The sequence below is a fragment of the Triturus cristatus genome, chromosome 9 (assembly GCF_964204655.1).
Source record: "Triturus cristatus chromosome 9, aTriCri1.1, whole genome shotgun sequence".
Taxonomy (NCBI): domain Eukaryota; kingdom Metazoa; phylum Chordata; class Amphibia; order Caudata; family Salamandridae; genus Triturus; species Triturus cristatus.
This window is the reverse complement of record NC_140592.1, coordinates 48,951,573-48,977,971: the sequence shown is the minus strand read 5'-3', so window position 1 is coordinate 48,977,971 and position 26,399 is coordinate 48,951,573. Positions and strand designations below refer to the sequence as shown.

The window sequence follows — 26,399 nt, the reverse complement described above, 5'->3', positions numbered from 1 at the left end:
CAAGTATGGTAGGAGTGCATGTCTTAATTCCAAGTACCAAAAGAATTGTGACTTTTCTAGGCCAAATTCCTATTTAGATCAAAGGATTAATATTGGCAGATGTGACATGGCCTATAAGTGACATGCCCAGGTAAACCCATTCTTTAAAACCTTGTAGGCCGTCAACTTGTGGCATTTGGGATATTAAGCCGTTATTTTGTCATTCCAGGTAATTAACTTAAGGTTCGTCTTCCACGTGTGGATAACAGTGCGGGTAGCTGTGGGTACCCTAATTTGCACTTTCGCCCCATATAAATAACATAGTAGAGGTTTATTTTTCATTGCTGATAATTCCACCCGGTATTCAGGATTGCATGAAGCCACTTGGATCTATGTGTATGACATCTGATATTACCGTAAAAAGTCAAGTGTCTTGGAACTTGGTCAGGTTTTGGTATCATAGTTTATTAGGAGGAGACGCAGGGATACGGTAGTTATTCCAGTTTGAGAACTACTACAAAGTGAGAATTTGCAAGACTCGGCAGGAGTCTCCCCATTTCCCTCACTGTTGTCAATAAGTTTAGAAGGGCCTGTGTTAAATGAATGAAGAGAAATTTGAGGGGTAGATCAAAGTGTTTCCCCTGAAGCGGAGTGCGAAATGGCCTCACTCAGTTCCTTTACAGACATGGGTGATTCAAGGGTTTCAACATCATCTGCAGTAAGACATGAGAGGTGGGAAGATTTGAGATAACCAGTGAGGTTTACCTCAAGATTAGGGGGGAGCTGAGCATACAAGGTGGCATAATAGTAAGCAAATAAATTGCCAATGTTGATGGGAAGTGTGTGGCTCTCACCTGCATCGTCCCTAATACATGGTATATGGCGGTGTTCTTCTTCCCTTTGACTGAACCAACTGAGTAATTTACCAGCCTTATTCCCATGTTCCGTATGACCTACATTGAGTTGCAAGCCAGGTCTTTTTTGCATCATCTAAAGTAGCTGCTGAGGTACCTTGGCTTGCGTTAACTGAGGAGAGCGTGAGTGGTTGTCTTGATGTAAGTATTTTCAGATTTTAAAACTACCTCTTTTGAGAGGAAGATGCAGTTCGCCTTTGTCGGCTTGTTATTCAGTGCTAAGATACCTCAGAGTGAGCGTGCGCTTTACAAATACACATTATGTTATGCTTGTAGTAGCAAATGGCTGAGATGGCCACCCCTTGGATAAAAGCGTTATATGCTTCCCGCAAAGTGGTTTCCGGGGTACCCATATGTGAGTGAAGTTAGATGTACTGCATGCTTTTTGTTGTTAGGGTGTTGAGACACCAGGAATTTAGACTCCAGAGAGAGTGACTCAGTGAGTTAGTTCAGGATATGAGGATCTTGATCGGGCGTGATCAGATAAGCCCCACGCGTGTGTGGTCAATGTGGTTAATAGATGCAAATAGGTGGTGGAAGTGAAGAAATATTACTAACAGGAGAGGGATTTGTGTACTTCTGATAGGAATGTATATCTCCCCGCTTTAGGACTGAAGTGTTTCCAAATGTTGGCAAGTCTACTGGTGAATGATGCAAGAGGGAGGTGAGGATGGGCGAGGCCGCCAGAAGTCCAGCCTTATCAAGGTCACTGTTTATAAGGCAATTAAAGCTGCCTTCTATTCCAGTAAGACCAGGTGGGGAGGCATGTAGGGTATGACTGAGATGGCCTAAAAAAGATTGTGTTGTCAGCTTGTGCCAAATATACAGACATCAGTGTAATACAAGATCCATACAGCAGCCTACCATGTACCGTCCAGGTTTGTTTTTGTATCGTTGATTTGAATCCGGAGCCAACTGTGAGATAGAATTGCTACACCACATGATTCCCTATAGAAAACAGCCTGGTATACCATGATGGATGGGGGCAATTCAAGATTTGAGTTCTTATACTTTTTCTTGGACTTGGACTTACCCTAAGACTTCGATACCGACGATGATATGCCACAAGAACAATCGAGAAGGGGACACTTCATTTCGACTTTTGATTATGTTTGGCAATGTAAAGTTGGCCTTGCGGTCCTGTATGGCCTTTGGATTCACAAGGGGATTGTCATTACAGGTCCTGGAGTTATGTTCCAACCCCAGGTAACAAAGACACAGGGTCCTGTTTGCGACAGTCCCTACGTGTTGAATCCTGGAATCTTAGGGGGTGACAGTTTCCCTTGAACACTGGCAAAGGCTGAAAAAGACTGTGCATATAAGATGCCAACTTTCAAATATCCTTCCTGAAATCATAGACAGACGGTGAACTTCCATCCCAAATTCCACAGAGACCCTGAAAACCTAGCCTCATCTCCTAGACACATGCCCTAACTTTGGACTAGAACAAGACGTAAACACATAGCACATAGATGCTGCTCCATCCACAGTATGAGCTCTGAGCTCAAATAAATACAATCGGATTGCACCTATCGGTTCAATATTGAATATGCTACTTACCAGTATGCATCTGTTCTTGGCATGTAGGGCTGCTGACATTCATATCTGTGCATAGATCGCCGCCTAGTGTTGGGTCCGGATGTTTGCACGTTGTTGTCCTGGAAGAGTCTTCGAAGTATCCTGGGATAGGTGACTCCTCCCCTGGACTACAGTGCGCATGGGCATCCTCTCCATCCTCAGATTGTTTTTCGCCATTGTGGCAGTGATGGAGTAGATACAGAAAGTGATGACCATGCTTACAGTAATTCTGAGAGCTGCAGCTGCTACAGGCACCGGGGAGGAGGGAGGGCAATATGAATGTCAGCAGCCCTACATGCCAAGAACAGATGCATACTGGTAAGTAGCATATTCAGTTCGAGGCATGTGGGCTGCTGAATTCATATCTGTGCATAGAATACATAGCAGTACCTCCTATTAGCGGCGGCTACCAGTGCCAGCTGCAGCGGTCTGAAAAAGAGTTTTGAGAACAGCCTGTCCTACAGCTGCCTGCTGTTTTGATTGCACATCTACACAGTAGTGTTTGGTAAATGTGTGTGTAGTGGACCAGGTGGCTGCTCTACATATATCATGCAAAGGGATGTTTCCCAGGAAAGCCATGGAGGCCCCTAACTTACGTGTTGAGTGGGCTCGTGGGGGAATCGTTAATGTGCGTTTAGCCTTTTGATAGCAAATTTGAATACATTTAACGATCCATCTGGCTATACCTGCTTTGGAGATAGCGTTACCTTTGTGGTGTGGGGCAAAGGCAACGAAGAGTTGTTTAGTCTTCCTAAAGATCTTAGTCCTGTCGATATAGTACATGAGGGCTCTCTTCACATCTAGTGTATGGAGTGCTCTTTCTGCGACAGTTTGTGGGTTCTGAAAGAAAACAGGCAGTTCAATAGTTTGATTCATGTGGAACTGCGATATCACCTTGGGCATGAATTTGGGGTTGGTACGTAGTACGACCTTGTTGGCGTGAACCTGTATAAATGGCTCTTGAACGGTTAGTGCCTGGAGTTCACTAACTCTTCTTAAAGAAGTGATCGCTACTAGGAAAGCTACTTTCCAGGTAAGGAATTGAATCTCGCATGAGTGTAGAGGTTCAAAGGGTGGACCCATCAGGCGTGTGAGGACCAAGTTGAGGTTCCACATTGGAGCCGGTGGGTGGCTTGGAGGAATTACTCGTTTGAGTCCTTCCAAGAATGCTTTGATGGCAGGCACTCTGAATAAAGAGAGGTGCTGCCTGGTCTGGAGATAGGCTGATATTGCGGTCAAATGGACACGTATAGAGGTGTACGCCAGATTGCATCGGTATAGGTGTAAGAGGTAACAAATTATGTTTTGGATGGATGCGTCTAGCGGGTTAATGTAATTATTATTGCAATAAATGACGAACCTTTTCCATTTGGCTGCATAGCAAGCTCTGGTAGTGGGTCTTCTAGCTTCCTTAATGATATCCATACAGTCAGGTGGCAGGTTTAGGTAGCCAAACTCTAGGACTTCAGGAGCCAGATTGCCAGGTTCAGCTGTTGCGGATCTGGGTGCTGAATCTCTCCATGGATCTGCGTCAAATGCGCGGGTTTGATCCGCAGCCTTTGATGCGGCACCACGGAAAGTTCGAGAAAAGTGGTGTACCATGGCTGGCGTGCCCACGTTGGAGCAACCAGGACGAGTGTCAGTGAGTGTTGTCTGAGTTTGCGAGCCACCAGCGGTATCAACGGTGCTGGGGGAAAAGCGTACGCAAATCTGCCGGACCAGTTCATCCATATCGCATTGCCCTGCGACTGTGGATGTGGGAACCTGGCGGCAAAGCTTTGGCATTTTGCGTTTTCGCTTGTGGCGAATAGGTCTATCTCTGGATGACCCCATTGCTGGAAGTACGGTTGGAGTACTGATGGGTGTAACTCCCACTCGTGCATCTGGTGGCTGTGTCTGCTGAGCAGATCCGCCATCTGGTTGTCCTTGCCGGGGAGGTGTTCCGCCATGAGGAACATGTTCCTCTGAATGGCCCACTTCCACATGCTCTGAGCCAGATGAGACAACTGTGGAGAGTGTGTTCCTCTCTGCTTCTGTATGTAGTACATGGCGGTCATGTTGTCCGTCCGGATCAACACGACTTTGTTGCACAAGTGTACTTTGAATGCTTTCATAGCCAGGAAGATTGCCATCAGTTCTAGAAGGTTGATGTGCATCTTCTTTTGTTGTGTTGTCCATAGTCCCTGCACTGTGTAGTTGAGTACATGAGCTCCCCATCCCTGGAGAGACGCGTCCGCTGTCAGTATTATCTGTGGAACAGGCTCTTGGAACGGTCGGCCCTTGCAAAGGTTTTGTGGATTCCACCAATGCAGAGAGTTGTATGCCCGACCGCTCACCAACACTAGGTCTTTTAGTTGTCCGTGAGCCTGATTCCATTGACGTGCTAAGCACCCCTGAAGCGGGCGCATATGTAGTCTCGCGTGTGGGACTATGAAAATGCAGGAGGCCATCATGCCTATCAACTGCATGAACACTCGCGCGGGAAGGGAGTGTTGTGGTTTGAACTTGGAAATCAGCATTTGCATGCTGTTGATTCTCACTAAATTTGGCTGAGCTGTGGCCGCCAGAGTGTCTATGGTCGCACCTAGGTACTGTTGTACGTGTGCGGGTTGGAGATGTGATTTTGGGTAATTTAGTGAGAACCCCAGACTGTGAAGGAGGTGAATGATGCGGGACATGTGGCTGGCACATTGCTGGGCTGACTTTGCTTGAACAAGCCAGTCGTCCAGGTAAGGGTAGACGTGTATGTGCTGCCTCCGTAGATGTGCAGCCACAGTAGCTAGGCACTTTGTGAAAACTCTGGGTGCTGTTGTCACGCCGAAGAGAAGGACTTTGAATTGGTAGTGCTGCCCCTGAACAGTGAACCTGAGGTATTTTTTGTGTGAGGGGTGAATGGGTATGTGGAAATACGCATCTTTGAGGTCCAGTGTGGCCAGGAAGTCTCCCTGCTTGAGCAGCGGGAGGACTTGCTGTAGGGTGAGCATGTGGAAATGCTTGGAGAGAATGTAGCGGTTGAGGGGTCTCAGGTCTAGTATAGGTCTGAGTGACCCGTCCTTTTTCGGTATTAAAAAGTACAGGGAGTACACCCCCGTACCTTGCTCGTGGACGGGTACGACCTCTATTGCGCCTTTTAGTAGCATACTTAGCACTTCCTGCTGTAAGAGAGTTAAGTGCTCTGAGGACATAGGACGGTGTTTTGGAGGTATTGTGGGTGGAGTTGAGGTTAATTCTAGGCAGTAACCGTGTTTGACAATATCTTTGACCCACCTGTCCGTGGTGATGGAGTTCCACGTGGACAGGAACCTTTGTAGCCTTCCCCCGACAGGTGTTATGTGGTCGGGAGGAAGGGAGAGGGCGTCACTGTTTGTTCTTGGGGGAGGACCTGGTGTTGCCATATCCGCGTCCTCTGCCCTTTGTGCTTGAGCCACGATATCCACCCCGTGTGTTTTTATCGTAGGAACTTTGTGTGTTTCCCTTGCTGTAGGTTTGCTGTGACCCCTGTCCTCTACCTGCTCCTCTATTTCCGGGGCGACGAAAGGAGCCGCTCCGAAAGGACTGCGTTTGGAGAGCCCCCATGGACTTTGCAGTGTCTGTGTCCTTTTTTATTTTCTCTAGGGTGGTGTCAACCTCTGGCCCGAATAAGTAGTCGGGGTTGACAGGCTGGTTGAGGATGTTATTTTGTACCTCGGGTTTGAATCCGGAGATTCGTAACCAGGCGTGTCGTCGCAACATGACGCTAGTGTTAATGGCTCTGGCAGCTGTGTCTGCGGCATCCAGTGCACACTTAATGGATGCGTTTGTGAGGAGTTGTCCCTTCCTGATGAGGATCTCTGCTCCCTCTTTGAATTGGTCAGGGAGATGTTGGAGTAATGCTTCTAATGTGTCGTAGTGTGCTCGATCGTAGCGAGCGAGGAGCGCCTGAGTATTGGCAATACGCCATATGTTAGCTGCTTGGGCCGCAACCCGTTTGCCGGAGGTCTCTAGCACCTTGGACTCTTTGTCCGGGGGAGGAGCATCCCTGTGGTTTGCGAGTGTGCCCGTTTGCGAGCATTCGCAACTACTATGGAATCCAGAGGTAACTGGCCTCTAATGTAGGTAGGGTCCCCAGGCGCCGACCTGTATTTCTTGTCGATCCTGGGGTTTATTACTCTTGCCCTGGTGGGTTCTTTGAAGATGTCCTTTGCTGGTTTGAGGACACCTTTCAACATGGGTAGAGTTTTTATATTCCTTTCTGAGCATGCGAAAGTATCCATGAGAAAGTCGTCCTCGACGGTGTCAGAGTGGAGTTGCACACCATGATTGGCCGCAGCACGTTCAATGAGGGCGTTGAATGCGGCAGTGTCCTCTGTGGGAGATGTTTTCGCTCCATATTGTTGCGGGTCCTGTGTATCCATAGGTGCACCCGGGTCTACAGGGTCATCCCAAGCTTGGTCAGGGTCCTGTTGGCCTTCAGGGTCCATCTCTCCGGGGTAGGGGACGTGGTCACTTATGTAGTCCTCCAAAACGTCTGTTTCGGAGTGTGTGGGAGAGAAGGACTGTGGATCTTGGTAAGAGGAATGGAGAGGTTCGTAAAGAACTGGTTCCGAAGCCACTGGCAGCTTTTTCTTAAGCGGGATCCTTTAGGAGTCCAAAGCTGGCTCGGAGGTTATTCTCCTCTTGTGGAGCATCATTCTGCCGGTGTCGGCGTCGATGATGTGTGATGGTGACGTCTCTACAGGAGAGCGTTCGGCAGGCGTGATCGTGGTGTGGGTGACACGTGTTCTGATTTGGAACAGTTTTGGGGCCGTGGATGGCGGCAGGCCAAAAGTGATGTTGGCCGGTGCCGGAGAGGCTGTTGGAGCTTTTATCGGCTTGGAGCCTGACGTGTCCTGGAGGACTGCCTTGTGTTTGATGCGTTGCAAGGACGCAGCAACTGGCCGCACCTGGAACGCCATCGATTCTTTGGCGCCGACCGGTTCTGTAGAGGCGGGCGTGCACGTCTTCGGCGCCACTGGGTCATCGAGTCGAGGAGCGGTAGTAGCCGTCGACGTCGTCGATGATTGTGCCTTTGGTGGTGCTGTCGAGGCGGTGTGAGACGCAGCAGCCAGTTTGACCTTTGTGGCCGGAGCCGATTGTTTCGGTGCCGGGAGCCGAGTAGGTTTGGCGGCACCGAAGGTCTTTTTCCGTGTGTTGGCGCCGACGTCGGCTGCTGCAAGCTCGGCACCGAAGTCTCGTTTGGTGCGGTCGGTGCCGACGGGTTTGGCTGGCTTCGAAGGTGTGGTGGGCTTCGATCCGACCAGCGTCACTTTCGGTTTCGGTTTTTGATGAACCAATACAGCTTTCGGTTTCGAAGAAGGGAAACCAGCCGTTTTGGGTAGCAATGGCTGCCGCTGAATGTCCGAGGCCGGGCCAGAGGGCGGGGCCTAAGAACTGCGGGATAGGTCTTGGGTAAGGCCCGAAGGCGATCCCTCGACCGGAGCCATAGACTGGCGCACTGGGATATCCTCAGTCTGTACGGGTAGGCCTTGCTCGTCACCGGAGCTACTCTCTTCGGCCCCTAAGGCCTCATCGTAGTCTCCTACCTCGGTGTCGGCTTCATCTCTGTGAAAGAGTCGTTCTTCGACGTCTTCCGATCCGGAGTCGTGTTCGGAAGCGGGGCTGGAGGGTAGGTTCTCCACGTCTTCGACATCTTCGTCCTCGGCGCTGAAGATGTTGGTCGGGGTCGGTGCCGCTTGCTGCGCTTCGAGTCTCGCTGCTCGTCGATTCCGTAGAGTCTTCTTGGATCGGAACCGGGCACAGGCCATACATGTAGACTCGTCGTGATCCGGTGAAAAGCATTTGTTGCACACCGGGTGGACGTCGACATGGGGATATTTCGCATCGCATACAGGACACCGCTTGAATGGTGTCCTCGATTCCATCGTCGATGTCGGGTCGATGGTCGGGTAAGATGCGAAAAAGTTGGTCTTGAAGTTAGTAAACTAACAAAGATACTATCGATACCGATCGGGAACAGTACCGACGCGAACTAAAGGCCTTTTGGCCTGGAAAAAGTTTTTGCTAACTTGAGTCAAGATAAGCACATCCGAACCCAATGGCGGAAAAAAACAATCTGAGGATGGAGAGGATGCCCATGCGCACTGTAGTCCAGGGGAGGAGTCACCTATCCCAGGATACTTCGAAGACTCTTCCAGGACAACAACGTGCAAACATCCGGACCCAACACTAGGCGGCGATCTATGCACAGATATGAATTCAGCAGCCCACATGCCTCGAACACTTTAGTTACCACAACATGGAATTTTTGTCCTTTTAGATCCTGCTGTGGAACTTCAGCTGGTTTGGCCAAGTCATACCTTACATCAGGCAGCCTGTCCACTACTCGGCTGCCAAGTCTTCGTGACGCCACCCAGGACTGGACTGGCCTATAGGGCAACCTGTAGGTGCCATTTTTTTATCCATCTGATTCGCTAACGGGCCTTTCATTTTAGTCCCGGGTTCATTTACTCTTGCAGTCCAGCCCTGCGGCCACCACGCCTCATTAAGGGCAGGGCAATAGTCGCTTTACATCCCTGTCTGAGATGGTTGTGAGGACAGAACAGGGAAAAAACAATGGCCAAGATGCACAGGGAGAAAACAGCCTACCCATGTGGGTGATTATTTTTCTGAAACGAACTCCCGCTTTAGGAGTTTGAGTAAAACAAAAAAATTAATGCTGAGTGGGTGAAGAAATGCCAGCGCAGTATTCATAAGTGCCTTCAGGGCTAATGACGTGCAGGTGATGCACTGAAGGCCTACATGTCCCCGAAAAGTAGGAGGGATCCCTTGATGTGCTGGCCAGTCCTCTTCCTGGGGAGCAAAGGCCTCAGCATCCCTTGACCTGGTAGGGTCGCCTGCTGAAGCTTAAATGAGGTCTCCGACTTAATTTACACTAAAGTTTAGAATTCGATTTGACATTAGTTTGAAATTGCATTTTCTTGAATTTAGTTTACTGTAACTAAAAAATGACTCAAGGAAAGGCTACATTTAGCATTAGGGTTAAATTAAATGTACTTATTTTGTATTAATTTAAATGTTATCTAATTTGTAATAATCTTCTGACACGCTGGTCCTAGATATTGTTGAGACTAGCCACAGCGAGGCTACCACTAACTCCAATCTCCTGGACCTGTGACTCAAACGGCATCAAACAAGAGTGCAGGCCCTCAAACTCTTCGGATCAGTAATGCAGCAAAGCTGAAGACTCTTTAACCTCTTTCCTCATCCCTCTGACAAGTGCTTCATATTTATGTTACCTGTGTGCCCTTGTACGGCTCCCTAGGTGCAAATCTCATTCACTCAGTCTCAATGAGACTCACTCCGCTTAACCCAATGCCATATTTTCTTCTGAACAACGGGAGTCCACGTAAATGCATCTTAAAATGCTTTAATCATATTTCAGGCAAGAACGGTTGAGCAGGAACATTTGGGCAGGACAAAGACAAACCCCGTTCTCGATAATGTGCCGATCTCTTTACTGTAGATCGCACCATAGGAGTAGTACTTGGACTTCAGAGAACCTCATATTGTCTCTGTGAGCATAAACTCATCACAGACCATATAGCTGGTCCATATGTTTTCTAATGAATGATGATGGGTGGAATGCTTGCAAATGTTTCAGCTGCTGCAAATCACTTCCAAACCATTACTTATTTGGCCAATGTGCCTCTCCAGACAGAAAACAACCATTTGCAGTTCAGACTTGGTGGTACTCCAATCACAACACTCCAGCCCAAACTGTCACAGAAAGTTTCCTCTATATGGGAATTCAAGCAACTCCAGACCGGTTCCAGGCTTATTGGGGCTTCATCAGTGGGGTGCAGTTTTGCTCCTATGGCACAGTTAGCGTGGGACCCACTCATGGCCATATCCAATGGCTTTAGGATGTCACATTAAAACAGCAAAAAGTGAGGACTTGAATGCTTGCAGACGGCTCAGCCACTGGCAAACACTTGGTGGGGCATTTGGGTCCATACCTTTTCTAAGGCATGCCTTAGGGAATGTGTCACCCCCGCCACAATGTCGAAAACAACCAAGTGAAATACCATGTGAGCCAGTTAAGTTTTAACCTGCATTAAATCTTGTGTTATTTTTTAATACAGATGGGCTATGGCCATGTGGAATCAGAGGAATTAGTCTACTGTACCAGCACTATAGAAAATACCTTCACAAGACCTCACTGTAGAACGTTATTCCGGGTTTACCAAACATTACTGACACACCCACTGATCTTGAACAATGATACTCTTCATTCATAAAAGCAATGAAAGAATTGTGCCGGAGAAAAGTATTATGCTGGTTGGAGTCATATTGCACGATGCAAGAACCAAATGTACAGAATTTAGTAGTTGAGGGACAGTGCAGCATGCCGCGTGACTGTCAAAATGTCATGGTTGATGTGTTCAGAAGACCCCATGGGCTTTTCTGAATGTGACAAACAAGCAAGGAAGGTAAACAAATTTGGACATAACCCAACACATTCATGAAAAAATGCACACTGGGGACTACATAAAACATTCAAAACCATGCTGACCAATCAAAGTGAAATGCTGCAGAAAGGCTCTGCAGTTTTCTCGAGAACTTTCATTTATCAGGAAGCATCTTTTACAAAGTGGTCAATGTGCATCCCACCTTAACGCTCTTCCGTAGACGAAGGAATGATGTTCAAGAAAACAAATATTTACGAAAACATGTTTCGGTCACTGTAGGCTTTAAATATAAAAATCAGAAAGAGATTAGCTCTAACAGCTGATCGCATTCCATCCTCACCAGGTCGATTTGGTTGGTTCTCCAGTAGAGTTGGATATCTGCAAACTGTTTGTACATTCCCTGAAGATTGGCAATGACAATCGCAGATAATACTGCCTGGAAACAAAAGGGAAATACAAGATTCAACAATAGAGGCACCAGTTTTTGATCTACTACCAATGTATTTTTCGAATTTATGATTTGCAAAGTCAAAGACACCCATTTGTAATCATTAGAAATACATGGACATGTGGTTTAAGATATAAAATTCCAAATATCTCTTTTGCTTTTACCTTTGATTAGCTGTGCTTAATTCCAGGAGGTGTTCCCACCAGACAGGCACATTCATACTAGGTACTTCCTTTCACTTTGTTATTTATACTACAGAAGGATGAGTTGGGATGGGAGAGAATCCTTTTACTGGAACTACTGAGACAAGGTGATGGGTCCTCCTTTTTGCAACTGTACTTAATGATGGGGAAGGGTCCTTTAGCTGCATGTACTGGGACATCTGATATAACTTGTAAAGAGTCCAGGGGTTCCCTTATGACTGGGAAGGGGCTTTCAATGCAATCCCGAAGTGCTCTATTAAGGGGTAGTGTGGTCGAGCAGCCTCAGGCTTAACACAGAGGAGTCCAAGACATTTGGAAATACACACATTGATTAATAAATGACAACACGACTCAAGAAAGAGATCCACACCAATTTATAAAAATAGCAAGTATCTTTATATATGTTTAGGCATCAGAGAAAAATCACTCAGGTAAGTACGTTTTTAAATGTAAATTCTTTTCACCTCAAAAAGTGGACACAGTGCAATTTCTGAGTTTTGCAATGTCATCCTATGTAAGGAAGAACAAGTACATCGACTTACAGGACCAATCTCCAGGAGTTAAGGTGAGTGGTGGGCAAGGTCCAAGATGGCACCAGCAGTACACCACCAGCTTGGGGACAGGGGGACACCTTCAGTCCTCTCCTCCGAGGCCCAGACTTACCGGACCAGTCACGGTAGAGGGGGCCTGCGTGCAGAGGCTGCAGATGACGTCGGGGAGTCCAGGAGGGTTGAAACCACAATGGACTCTAGCTCTGGAGGGCTGGGGAACCTTGTTGGCACCATTGGTCTACTTCAACTCGGGCCGGAGTTGACGGGTGCAGTGGTTGCTTCAGATGTTGGGTTTTGGTGGATCCAGAGGCGTCAGGGTCTTCTTTTTGGAGTTTCTGCTTAACTGGCCTGCTGTTCACTGGAGGTCTTACGCATTTTTCTAAGACAGGCAGTCCTCCCACGTTTCTGGAGTCACTGCTGCAGGATGAGTCGACTTTGGCAGAGTTTTCGATGATAGGCCAGCGGGGCTGGGGCCAAGTCAGTTGCTCTCTTCAGTCTTCTGTGCTTTCGTGGCTCTTCGGTGTCCTCTTTCTTCTTAGGTCACCAGGATCTGCTTCTCCAGTGCAAGGGGCTCCCCTAAATGCTGAATTTTGGGGCGTTAGGGGAGCATGGGGTAGTAGATGATGGGCTACTGACCCTTGGGGTCACTACGCCCCTTATATGACCACTTCCTGTGGGAAGTGGGCATAACCCTGTCCCGGTATGCCATCACGAAGATGGCTAACTTTGAAAAATCATGGTCACCTTGAAGGTAAACAACCTTAGGTGTGGTAGTAGCCTGGGGCTGGCACGCCTACCTGACTAGCTAATTATCCCACCAGTCCAGGTGCCAAGGGGGGTGGCTTCAGTGTGGGTTTATCAAGATGCGATGTTTGGTACCAAACATCCCTATTTTCAGTGAAGCCATCATGTAGCTGGGGAACTCGTTTTCACCAGTGTTAAGTACATGGTCTGAAGATGACTTCCTGTGAGAAAGAGGCTCTGTATATACTGTTCCCTAATAGGTACAGGGTGTACAGAGTCCACAATCCCCAAGGGTTTGACAGAGGCTAAAATTAGATATAACCTTACTTTCTAAAGTGGTAGCTTGGTCGAGCAGTAAGGCAGTATCAGAGGACAGTGTAAAGCATTTGTTGCACACACTCAGCCAGCAAATGGTCTCACACACTCAATAACTGAACTCTAGGCCAATGGTTTATATATAAAAAAATATATGCTTGTTTTATTTTAGAACCAACACTTGGCATTAAAATATACTTTCTCAGAATGAGATGCTTTATATAAATACTTTTGCAATATGCAATTGACTTTTGTAAACAGTTACAAGTGGTTGCAATAGGCAACACTATTTTAAACACAACAATGCATTGAGCTCAATGGAAATTTTAAGTTATTTGTAACAGATTACTTTTAGGATTACTTTTGGAATTCCAGGACTGTATCCTAGATTCAGTCCTGGGTCAGTTCTTACAATCAAGTGATGAAAGTCGACTTAATTACTGTGATGATTTTTAAACAATATTTAGCTATTTCAAAAGTTGACACTTCGAAAATATTTCAGAGAAAACAGTCAAAGATTCCCTATGGAAGAAAATTCAAGTTGCAGGTACAGTATGTTCTTGTTACTTTTGTAATCCAGTACTGGGTACCTAGACTCAGTACTGGGACCTTTATCCAAAACAGGTAAGTAATTACGTTTTCAGATATTATACGATTTTTAAAGAATATTTAAAGATTGCAGAAATTGACACTTAGAAGAAATTTCACAGAAAAACAGTCAATGCTTTCCTATGGAGGAAAATTGAGTTGTAAGTATTTTTCAGAGTCAGTACTGGGCACCGAGATCCAGCACTGGGAGCTCACCTAAGAGCAGGTGAGTCATTTCGTTTTCGTTACTCGGCTGATTTTTGGTGAATATTTTAAGATTTGAAAAGTCCACACTTAGAAGAAATTTCAGGGAAAAGCCAGTCAATGTTACCCTATGAGGAAAATAGAGTTATCGGTTTACAGGTAAGTACTCGACTGGCAGAGTTGAGGTTCTGGGCATAGACTCAGGGGTCCCCCAGGGTCAGGTAGGTACAGTTGGTTCACCCTCAGCGACTCTAGGACGGCCGGGTGCAGGGAGAGTTAGGCCAATGTTATCCTATGAGGGATAGGGGGGCCTTGGTTGGTGGCTGCTGACTGGCAAGCCACGCGGCTGTGGGAGCTGGGCTCCTGGTCACTTACTCAGGGCAAGTGGGGAAGTAGGTAGCTGTAGAGGTTTCACTGCCAGGGCCACTCGGGCGGCTGGGTGCAGGGTGCTTTTGAGCCTTCGGGAGCTCAATTGATTTCTATGGGAAATCTCCGGTTTAGAAAAAGACTGCAAGCTCGGGGACGAGGACTCTTCAGGTGCCACCACCACTTCGAGAGGTAAGTTGGGTAGTTGGAGGATAGGTGGGTACCCCGGGATTGGGCACAGGGGGCCGCAGGGCGCCGCGTGCAGGAGTGCCTTTTGGTCTCAGGAAATCTTACCCTCTGTTGATTGCGGTTGGGGGAGCATCTTGTTCTGAGGCTGCAGGCTTCTTCAGGAGTGTCGAGGGGGGTCCTTGGGTGCCGGACTCGGGGTCACAGTCGCCGTGGGGTCGTCCTCGTGGTCTTTGTTCACTCCGGCACTGGCCAGGCTTGGCTGGTGCAGAGTGTGCTGGGTTCGCGGTTGCGGGCTGCTGCCAGGGTTTAGAGATAGGTTTTGAGTAGAGCCTCTACTCATGGGAGTCCCAGGGGCTTAGAGCCAAAAGTTAGCCAGATTCTCTGGGGTTTGTGAGGTTGCTGGCCACAAGAGATGCCGGGCTGGAGCAGGAGCAGGTTCGAGGGTCGACAGGCCGGTAGGGCTGGGGCCAAAGCAGTTGGTGTCTTCCTCTTTTTAGCAGCTGCAGGGCAGGTCTTCTTTCTTCTTGCTCTTCTTGTAGTTTTGAATCTGGAATCTGGGGAAGAAAGGTTCAGGGTGCCCCTAAATACTAGGTTTAGGGGCGTTACAGGTAGGTGAAGGGCAGGGACCAATGGGTCCCTGTCCTGGGGTGGGTACACCCCCTATCCTGCCTCTCTCCTGTGGGAGGGGGGCAGTAGCCTAGTCCTGATAGGGTAGAGCTCCCCCTCTTCAAGATGGCGAGAGCCCGGAGATGTGCTTCACCTCGCCTCCCCCACCTGAGGGGTGGGGTTGGCAGGCTGATACATCCCCTGTCCTTATTTGGGGTTTCTGGCCAAAGCTTCCCGCCAGAGTGGGGGGTTGCAGTGGCCTGGGGAAGCTCACAGAGGCGGCATGCCTTTGAAGCTTCCCCCTGCCCATCCTGGGGGAGGAGATTTAGCACCTCGCCCAGGATGTGCATTGTTGCAGGCCCAGGAGAGCAGGGGCTCTCCTACCCAGGGGTCCAGGAACATGTCTGCTGTGTGGCAGCCTAGGCAGCCTCAGAGCAGACGTGGATTGTAGGTTAGGTAAAAGGGGGCATCTCTAAGATGCCCTCTGGGGTGCTTGGTACATTTAATCCCACACTGGCATCAGTGTGGGTTTAATGTGCTGAGAAGTTTGATACCAAACTTCTCAGTCTTCAGTGTTGCCATTATGGTGCTGTAGAGCTCGTGTTTGACGAGCTCTCAGCACCATGTATTCTTAAATGGCAGCACTGCACTTATAGTGCTCAGGAATGGACCTGGGTACTGTAGGGGCACAGGGCTCCTGCTCCTGTGCCCACACCATTGGCATAAGGCACCCAGCTAGAGGGGTGGCTGATGTATGCCATGGCAGTGTAGGGATGTGTGTCATGTCGACTTTGTTTTTGTCTTGCACCCAAACACTCAGCCTGCAAAGGCAGTGTGTGTGTGTAAGGGTACAGGGCCTCTAAGGGCGGCACAATGAGTGCTGCAGCCCCTAGAGGCCTTCCCTGGTCACAAGGCCCTGGGTACCTCGGGTACCATTTACCAGGGGCTGACATGTGGCCAGGGTTTGCCAATTTGGGTTTTGTTTGTTTTAGGGAAGGAACATAGGCCCTGGGCACCTGATTGGCAGGGGTCCAGGGCACTCTCAGTCAAAGTACATTCAGCAATTCAGCAAAAAGTGGGGGCATACCATGCAAGAAAGATGGCACTTTCTCACACTTCCCTGATCACTTGCACTGGCAGCAATACGGCTGACCAGCACAGGGGCACATCTGCTCATGCAGATATACCCTCACACGTAATATTAAGCACCCTGCCTTAGGGCTGTCAGGCCTGCTGTAGGGGTGACTTACAAATGTTTTCACTTTTGTTGGCACCATGACACACAGCCTGCAATAGCAGTTATGCATGTGCTTGGTGAGGGGTCCCTTAGGGTGGCACAATTCCTGCTGCAGCCCTTAGGGACCCTCTTTAGGCCCTAAGTACCAGAGTACCATGTACTAGGGACTTACAGAGGGTGCTAAAGGTTTTGTCAATAGGGGGAATAATTGCACAGTGTTAGGAAAGAGCTGCTCTTGCACTGGGGACCTGGTTGGCAGCAACCCAGTGCACTTTGAGTCAAAATCATATCATGTACCAGGCAAAAAGTGGGCGCAACCATGTCAAAAAGGGGCACATTCCTACAAGGTTCATTGGTAATAAGTATTCAGTAATGTGAATTAATGTATTTGTACTAATAAACTACACATCTTTACAGCTTTATAGAAACAGAGTGTTGCACAAGAGGAAAGGTGGGGTGTAAGAGGGGAATCCTTAATGTGGCTGTACAAAGAGAGTTGAAAGTGTGTTTTACTTCTCCTATCTGTATTTAATGGAGAGGTTGAGAAACAAAGAATGAACAAGAAAATAGTGAGTGTGGGTGTGTTTATTACAGTAAATCATAATATACTGATTGGCTGGCTAGTGGAGGATGGTTTAACAGCTTCTGCTCTCCACTGGGTTCAGTTCTTTATGTCACTTTTTTTTTTTTAAATGGACATTGTTTATTGGTTTTAGCACAATAACAGCAACAAATACATAAACAAGAGCCATCCCAAACCATGTGACACAGGATTGGTAGCACCGTTCATGTCATACATCAACACAGAAGTATTACACCCAAATCAAACTCCTCCACCGCTACGAAATAGGTTGTCAAGTATCTGTTTCAGTGGAGTTGACATCGTCATTTGAAGACAGCACTTGTTAGCCCGCCCCCCCTCCCGGGTCTACAAATTCGGCCAGGAGTTCCATCCAGGCTACAAAATCCCCTCCGCCTTTTCATCGCGTCTACGTTGTTTTTAGTCTCCCCTCCTCAGATAAAGCTCATTCTACCACATCTCCGCCCATCTCTCCCAGTTCTTCGTCTCTATTTGAAATAAGGACATGCCCTCACTGGATTGTCAGCCTGCTCAGTGGAAGAGGTGTGGCGCCGCGGCCAGGGCGACTGACTCCGGAATCTGGGGATCACGGTTCGATCCCCGGCACCGGCGGCAGATTAGCCCAGCACCATGTGACTCTGGGCAATAGCTTGCTTAATCTTCCCGACGGCCCCCAGCGCCTAGAGACCCTTGCGGGTGATTGTTCGCGCTTTACAAAATGTGGATTATTATTATATCAGCCTCCACGCTAAAGTATGAGCTGCTAGAGGGCTTGGACTGTGTCCAGATTTGTTTGCAGAACAACTGGCGTTGATGCAGTCCATTATTTTAAAGACATTCTCCTGGGTCGATAACACATGGGTGATATTTACATTTGATCAGACATCAACCAACTTTAGCAGTAATTTAGGAGACTGTCTGACAGCAAGCAAAGGGTAGATGGCAAACAACTTTTTAAAACTGAATGGGGATAAAAGTGACAACACCTGTAATATATTTGAATCTTTATTGGTGTATGCGTCTTTTTTAGTATTATGCTCAATAATGAATTTTCCGGCTGACTGATACAAAGTACTTATTCTTCACAGGCACACTTCTAAGTCCGCCTAGGGAGAGGTTCCACTGCCACGCATGGCCGCTAAATCACCCCTACATTCCATTGGAGGAGTGTCTTAGCGTGTCACACATGCCTGGTATGGCGGTGGTTAGTGGTTTATAATGAGATCTGTGCACTATGCTATGCAAGTGCAGCATCTGTTATTGAAGCCCTTACGGCAATGAACACCCGGGCACAAGTCGGGGGTACACGAGGGTGGACGGCGTCCACCCACTTTTTTCACAGGGTGGACACAGTCCACCCTGTAAAGAAGATGGGCCCCACTAAAAAAGATGCTCAATTTGTCCCGGTGTAATTTCCAAACGCCAGGACACTTTCAGCAGCGCCTGCACGCAGAGACGCACCCAGAGCCAAATTTCGGGGGGGGGGTGGGGGGAGGGGGGCGGGTGCTAGGAAAAATTTCGGGGGGGGGCTGAATCTTTAAGCAATAGGCAGAGTGGAACTGATTTCGGGGGGGGCTGAATCTTTCAGCAATAGGCAGAGTGGAGCTGCAGGGGCTCTTAGAAGGGGTGAAACAACAGCAAGGCCTCATTAACATGCAAATGGTCTTTTAAAGACCAGTGAAGTGCTCGGGTGCGGCTGTGTGCGTGCCCGGGAAGCTGTCTCATCCCGGGCTGCCACACACGACAGGGGGGGGGGGCTTAAGCCCTTTCAGTCCAATGGGTGTTGCGCGCCTGCCTGCAGTTGTTATCTGCTTTTGATCCGCAACAACGTGCAGGCGGTAACGGGACGGGGCTTTCTGACTCCTGCTGGGCCCATAACAAAGGCCGAATCTGAGGGATCATCAGGCCTCCTTTTGTTGGAGTCTTCTGGCCCCCAGCAGTCAGGAGCCTCACACCTAGAAGCAAATAAGGCAGAGGGGAAACAAAGGTTTACATCTGGGGCCAGCCAAACTTTATATATATCTGGGTTTTGGGGTCCCCGGAGCCCAAGAAGGGTCGGGGAGGGGTACATGCTCCCTCCCCTTAATTATGGAATTTTTCCCAAGGGATGGGGGTAACTGTAACCTTGCCATTTAGCGGTTTTGTAAGTTTCGAACGTTACGTTGTCACTGAAATTCTCACCTAACTATAACGTTATCAGGAAAAAAAACAAAGGGTAAAGTAACGTTATATTGAGCTGAGACTTTTCAGTGACAATGTAACATTCAAAACTTACAAAACTGCTGAAATTCACCAGTCCAGTAACTAACTCGTGCCCCAAGGTAACTACAGTTTGCGCCCCACCATGCACAGTTTTCTCTTCAATAATTTAATTGCAACTGTTGCAGTGATATTATCAATTACATCACAGAAGAAGCCACAAGTGATGTAATATATAGCGTAATTGGCAGTGCATGGCGAGGCCGCAAGTTACAATTACCCCTATCCCCGGGCAAAATTCCAGCATTAAGGGGAGGGGGGCATGCGCCCCCCGCCCGATCCTTGTGGAGAGGAGCAACCGAAACGCAACCCAATGGAGGTACTGTTAAACCACCAGCAGGTACTGCAAGGAGTTTACTCAGGAGCAACAGGGAAGCTTCATTAGAGCAACCCATTGGTGGCACTATTGACTCACCACGGAGTATTAGAAGGAGAGCACTCACGATAGACAGAGGAGAAACAAAAATGCAGCCCACTGGAGGCACTGCTAAACTATCAAGGGGTATTATCGGCAGACTACCCTATATTACCCTAGGAGTCAATCCTTTGAAGACATGATTAACTTGTCAGAGAGTCTACACAGCAGTGAAAGAAAACAACCCATAAGAGGCAATGTTAAACAACCAACTAGTATTACTCAGATACTACCCAACAGTGAGAGATGAGCAACCAAAAAAGTAACCCAAAAGAGGCACTGGTAAAACACCAGCAGGTACTGTAAGGAGTTTATTCAGGAGCAACAGGAGGGCATCATTAGATCAATCCATTGGTGACACTATTAACCCACCAGGAAGTATTATAAGCAGTGCACTAAGGATAGACAGAGGAGAAACAGCTGTTGAAGGCAGGAAGTATAATATGGAGTCTACCTGGTAGCGACAGAGACGGTCAACAGGGCAACACAACAGACGCACTGTTAAACTACCAAGTAACAGATTTTACCCAGTAGCTACATAGACACAACCACTGGAGGTACGGTTAAGCCGCCAGGAACTATTATACTGATTTTGCCCAGGAGTGGCAGTGGAGCAACCCATTGGAGGCATCATTAAACTCCCAAGGAATAATATATGGAGTCTACTGAGGAATGACAGAATGGTGACCCGCTGGAGGCACTATTCGAACAGCAAAGACCATTGAATCGAGTCTCCCCAGAAGCAACCCAGTGGAGACACTGTTGAGACACCAAGCAGATTTATATGGAATTTATCTGGGAGTGATAGGTGAGTGACCAATGGAAGCATGGCTAAACCACCAAGGAGTATTATATGGTGGAGTCTACCTTGGAGCGGCGGGAGCATCATGTTGGAAACATTCTTAAACCACCAGGGAGTAGTATTTGGAGTCTACCCTGGAGGGACAAAGGAGAACAAATGGGAGACACTGTTAAACCAGCGGATAAATATTGTAAGGGGTTCACTGATGATTGAGTGGTGATGGGTTTAGGGAGGGACAGAAGAAAGGAAGAAACAGGGGCTATTGCCAAGGGCTCCAACAGCCCCAAAATGGGAGGACGCGACAAGGTGATGCCCTTAATCATCCACCCTCACCTGAACGCTCTGGCTGGATGACTCGATAGGAGAGGATCAAACGGGCAAAGGAAGGGGAGGAGTGAGAGAGGGCAAAAGCGTCCGAACGGAAAGGGGAAGGCCTTGAATTCAGTGGGGAAAGACTCCATGTAGTTCAGGCACTGGACAGGGGCACACAAAGGAAGAAAGGGACTGACTGGGGGAGAAAGACATGGAGTTATAAAGAGCCCTCCGCTATCAACCAAATTTGTATACACCCTATGTTAAATGTCACAAAAATATTCTAGGACAGGAGTTAGACTAATAGACTGCCCATTCCCCCAATATGTAGACAAGTATTTGTTAGATAACATTCCTCCCCACACTTTCCTGGTACCCCGACCTCCTACGTAACCTCTTAATTCCACTCTCCTCAGCTTCACCTCCCACCCACCTCAGTAATGTTACTGCTACGTTTAGAGTGTTCCTTTGCTTTGTAGCTAGGTTTGCATTGTATAAGTCCACATACATGGCTATTCTATATTTGTATGCTCTATTTAACATTTTCAAGCTGGTGCCTCTACTATGAGGTGTGGGAAGGAATAAATGGGGGACAAAAGTTTTGAACACAGTTAGGAATCCACAGTTGTAGAACTTCTCTTATGGGGTGTGGTAGAATGTGTTCCTGCCGCATTTAGGCAACTCATAAACTCTTTAGGAAGCATAGGGGCTAGACCTAGGGATAATAAAAGGTGTCATAGCACCCTTAGCCTCCTAGAATAGGAGTGGTGTGAGTTTTTGTTCCAACAGCACTTCTGGCCAAAGGTGATTTGGGGTATTGTATGTTTACATGGAAGTTTCTCTTTCATGACCTTGGTGGCAGAGGGACACAATAAGACATGGATACAGCACAAGTTGAAAAAATTCACTGACTGCCCTATAAGAGCATGGCTGCATTGCGGCGGCATACCTTTGGAAGATGGACGAAGAGCTCTCCAGCTTTAAGGATGATTGCTAGGATGACAAGCGACGCAATTATACCAACCAGCTGCAAAGAGAATGATTAGAAGAAAAACACATGCAGTTAGACACTGATAATCAGATCCTAGCCAGGAGGAAATGGGTCAAAAAGTGCACTAAACCATTCATGTATTGAACTACAATTCATTTTAACCAATGGGCTTAAATACTTGTCACAGAGGTTTCCCAGTTTACCGGCACAGATTTCTAATTGATCTACAGCATTTTCTACACCGCTCCATTTCTCCTCACCAAGTTTGGCGCTTCACAGATACAAATACCTACACCTACATCTATACAATACAGACCCATAAAACACAAAAATCTCAGAAACTCCAGGATTCACTCAATTTTCAAAACCTGGATGAAATAGTCATAGTAGTAATGCTTCTACTGCGCTCGCAGGTTAAAATTCTGACATGATGATAATTTTCTACTTTATTGTTCCTACATTGGTAGATGTGTGCCTGGTGTATGACAGGTTGGTGCTTGTTGATATACGATAGCTCACACTAATTCATCAGAGCTTTGTAGGGTGAATGAATGCAAGTTCAGTCACTGCTTGCGCTGAAGGGGCACTGTTTAGGCACAGACTTACCTGGGAGTTTATTCCAAAAGCAGTGGGACAGAGAAGGCAATAAAAGGGTGGGCATGTCCGACTGGTGGAATGATTTGAGGAGAGTATGCCACAGACGAGTGAGGCTCCGAGTGCGAAACACTGAACTCTGGAGCCATATGGCTCACACCACAGCTCAGGATGAAGTTGCCTCATGGTGCGGGGAACCTTGAGAGGTTCCCCTATGTACCCACTTTTGACGAAGATCAGCTCTCCACAATACCCCTGGCACACTGTTCCTTCTACCTTCCCACAATACCTGAAGGTAATACGCTGGTGACTGCCAAGCACTCAGTCAGCGGCTGCTGGCAGGAGATTTCTTTGGCAAGTCACTTAGATCCTAGTCTGTCCTATTATCCTTATTGACTAGTGTGCAGCAGAGGATCATGGGAATAAAAACATGTAATAGAAAGACTTAGAACCCCCTGGATACACACTTAGAACATGATTTGTAATAGAATAGTTTCTTAAGCCTATATAGCAACATGCTTATCCGTATTTCAATAAAAAAAAGAAATCAAATAGACATTTCAATGTCGTTAATACAAATGTGCATAAATGGAGTAATCACAAGCTCCCTTTTTGTAACAATATGATGGCAACAGGGTGTTGAAAAGTAAGTGTAAACTGAGGTGGGTAGAGGGAACCTGGTCAGGCTTGAAACCAGCCCACAGACCATAGTGAGCAATCCAACCAGGCAGTTGAAGTTCTGTCTGACATCAGGGAACAGACCTGAGTGTTTCCTCCTGTGTTCTCCTGCACCAGGCTCCTAGACATGGCTGTGCCGATGGTGAAGCACTGAAAGAAGCTCCCAAACAGGTTGCAAAGACCCAAAGCGATCAGTTCCTGAAAGAGAGGGAACATTAGAGCAAAGTCAAGAGGATCCACAGAGATGTGTAACCACAGTCAATCCGCCCCAGAAACGAACAGTGCTCAATTCATACTAAGGTGGCATGTTGTGGACACCTGCACCTACTTTCAGGGATCGCAACTTTTATCCCATCATCAGAGCAAGAAAGGCACTGGAATCTCTAGATGCCAGATAGAATCCATGCGCCAGCTGTATGGCCTCCTCCTCCCACACTACCCTTGGGCCTGACCACCACAGCTGTTGAATGTGCAAAGAGGCAAAACAGAAAATAAAACAGTCATTGCCCCTTGCCACACACATTAATTTGTCCAACAATCTTTCATTGTAAAGCCTTGTTGTGTGCTGCAGTGTACTGCACTGGGCTGTCGGATTTCCTGCTATGGTGACAGATTTTTCTATTGTTTGCCTAGAAGGTTCTAAGCAGTACTTGGAGGATCTGATCCAAAGATGCTTAGGTGCCATGCATTTTGTTTTCAAATTATCCATTCAATTTTCCAGCAGATTGATCTGTAGTTTGATCGTAGAGAGAACATGGCATAGGTGACTATTTCAGAGCACCTTGAACAAGACAGGAGACCCAAAGGACATAGCTTTTACCATGAGTCAATGTGATTTACTCCAGAAAGTTCAGGAGTAAGTGAGGAAGTCACACCTATTTGTAGAAATTGTTTTGTACACAGAGCCTTAAGAGAGTCACGAGAAAGGAAAAAGGGTTTTATGGAATAGGTGTCCAAACAATCTACAAGCCATATTTTCAGAAAGAAAAGCTGACAGTGAAAATAATTATCATTCAGAGTCTAGTAAATGCATTTCATGCAGAGATTATGAAAATCTGGACTGGTTCTGGTCATCACAGGCCAACGCTGGACACAGCAGGCCAGAACTGTACCAAGCAGAAGATACAAGGTGAACACTATATACCGATGACCTATTGAAATGGCCGAATTGTAAGCTGGTTCCTAATTTCACAAGTTTTTCTTACCTTTACTTATTCCCCTCAGCAGCAAAGCACACGCTTTTACAATCTCTGAACAAGATTTAAACCAGTCTTAATACGGAATATCAGTAGAACAAAATCATGCACAACTTTCAGATACAATCTTTACTTCTGGTGGGGTGAGATGTCAGGTTACCATCTGACCAAGTGCTGCTACTGGTTCATTTTTGTATACCAGGGGAGACTCTATGAAGAGCAACACTAGATTTGAGTCATCGTGGGCAACAGGGGCTCTAAAGGGGAGGTGGGAGACCACCAACAAAACAAGAGAGCATTAACAAATGATGTGTGGCATGACTCTTTCGAACATCTGATTAGCTAAGATAGGATTTGACCACTTATAGGTGAGTTTGTTGATGAGACTGAAGTTAAATAAAAAGGGCTTGAGGTTTTTTCAGAAAGCATGAAAAATGTGAGGTTGAGACTTCCAGGAGCTAGAAACTAAACGGTATGTCATGAAGCAGTTATGGTGATCGGTGGCACCGAGACATTAATCCGAAGCTCACATGTATTTTGAAGCCCTGTTGTGTATTTGATTATGTATTCTACATCCCTTGACAAAGACTGACATGATCTATCATTTCTTTTTCTGGTGTGTATGTTCCCAAGAGTGTTCACTTTGCAATGGATTTTCAAGCGTCATAATCAAGACACGTTTTTTGTGTGCAGAATTTGCACCATATGCCTTCAAATTGTAGAAAATGTTCACAGTAGTATTTTCTGTTAGCAACTAAAAGGGACACTTACATGTGGAATGACCATGTCAAGAGAATCTCTCGCCCAAAGGAAGCATGGAGTACTGCTCGGTGGTGTACCTGCCCGTCTTCCTTTCCTCCACAAAGACCAAGGTTATGTATCCGCTTCCTTCTGGTAACTAAGAAAACCTACCTGTGACCCCCAGAAAGAGGAGGGGTACACAACAGCACCAATTACATGAGATGGAGTGTGTGTAAATAATTCTTTGGATAGATTACTGGGGCAAAAACATGGAGGCTGGTTTGGTGACTTGAAACACTGATTAGTGCAGGAGAGTCCCAAAATGAGAGGAAAGAACATTGGCAAGGGTTTCAGAGGTTCAAAAGGGACCAGGTGCCTGATGCATTAGCCTGTGTCTAGTGGACGGCGACATGGAAGATATTCATTTTAATGCATCCTGGAAGGAATTCAAAGCTTTGAGAAAGGAATGTGTTTAAGTTGCATTCTTTGTTGAGGTGTTTAGGGAAGAGGTACTCACACTTAATAGTACCACACATGACTAGAAAAGGTGCAAAGCCTGCAAAAGTGGTTTATTTCATGCGAGAATACACAGTTTGGCCAAATGGATTTATTTCCAGAGTGGAGTAAATTAGGTAAAGCAGGGGTGTACATTTTACGCTTGGTCAAAGGCGAGATGGTACCCTTATTTTGATCAATAATGTTTGTACAATATTGAGAAAAGCATGCATAAGGCAGGGAGAGGACGAGAAGGAAAAAGTGTGGGAAGAATTAGAGGAGGAAGGAAAAGAGGCGATAGAAAACAATGAAGGAGAACCATAATGGGAGAAAAAAAATTAAACAAAAAAGAGGAAGTAGGGAAGATGGGAGCAGGAAGAGGGAGAAGGACAAAGTAGAGGAAGAAAGGAGAAGAAGAGTAAGAAGAAACAAATTAAATAGAAATACCACAAGGGGAGAAAATAGAGGAAAGAAAAAGAAGCTAAAGAGGAAGTGGGACAAGAGGAGATGGAAAATGTGGTGTAAGAAGTAGGGGAGGAAGGAGAATAGGATGAAGGAGGATAAAGGGAAGAGAAGGAGAGAAGGAGAATGAGAAGAGTGGAGAAAGAAGAGGAAAACGTGAAATAAGAAATAAGGGAGGAAAGACAAGAAGAGAAAGAAATACCACAAGTGGAGGAAATAGTGGAAAGGGCAGAAAAGACATAAAGAGGAAGAAGAGAAACAAGGAAAACGTGAATGCAGAAAATGGGGAGGAGAGAGAAGAAAAGAGGAAGAAAGGCATGAAGGAGAGACAAAAGGAAGGATAGAAAATAGACGAAAAGGAAGAAGCAACAGAGGAAGTCAAAATGAAGGAAGAAGAAAAAAAGTGGAGAAAGATTTAGGGGGGAGAAGAAGAATAGGAAGAAGAAAAAGATGAGGATGGGCAACCATAAGGGGAAGAAACAGAGGTACAGGAAGAAGCCGGAGT

General features: G+C 46.9%; 1 protein-coding gene across 1 annotated transcript in view; it reads right to left on the bottom strand.

Moving 5' to 3' along the window:
- The window catches only part of LOC146797362 (solute carrier family 26 member 6-like), a 230,667-nt gene that overhangs the window by 101,867 nt on the left and 102,401 nt on the right, over positions 1-26,399 (bottom strand). The window contains exons 9-11 of the mRNA XM_085627593.1: positions 23,085-23,198; positions 21,687-21,764; positions 11,259-11,354 (exon numbers count right to left, since the gene is read on the bottom strand). Of these exons, the coding sequence (XP_085483719.1) occupies positions 11,259-11,354; positions 21,687-21,764; positions 23,085-23,198 (288 nt within the window). The remainder of the gene's footprint in view (positions 1-11,258; positions 11,355-21,686; positions 21,765-23,084; positions 23,199-26,399) is intronic.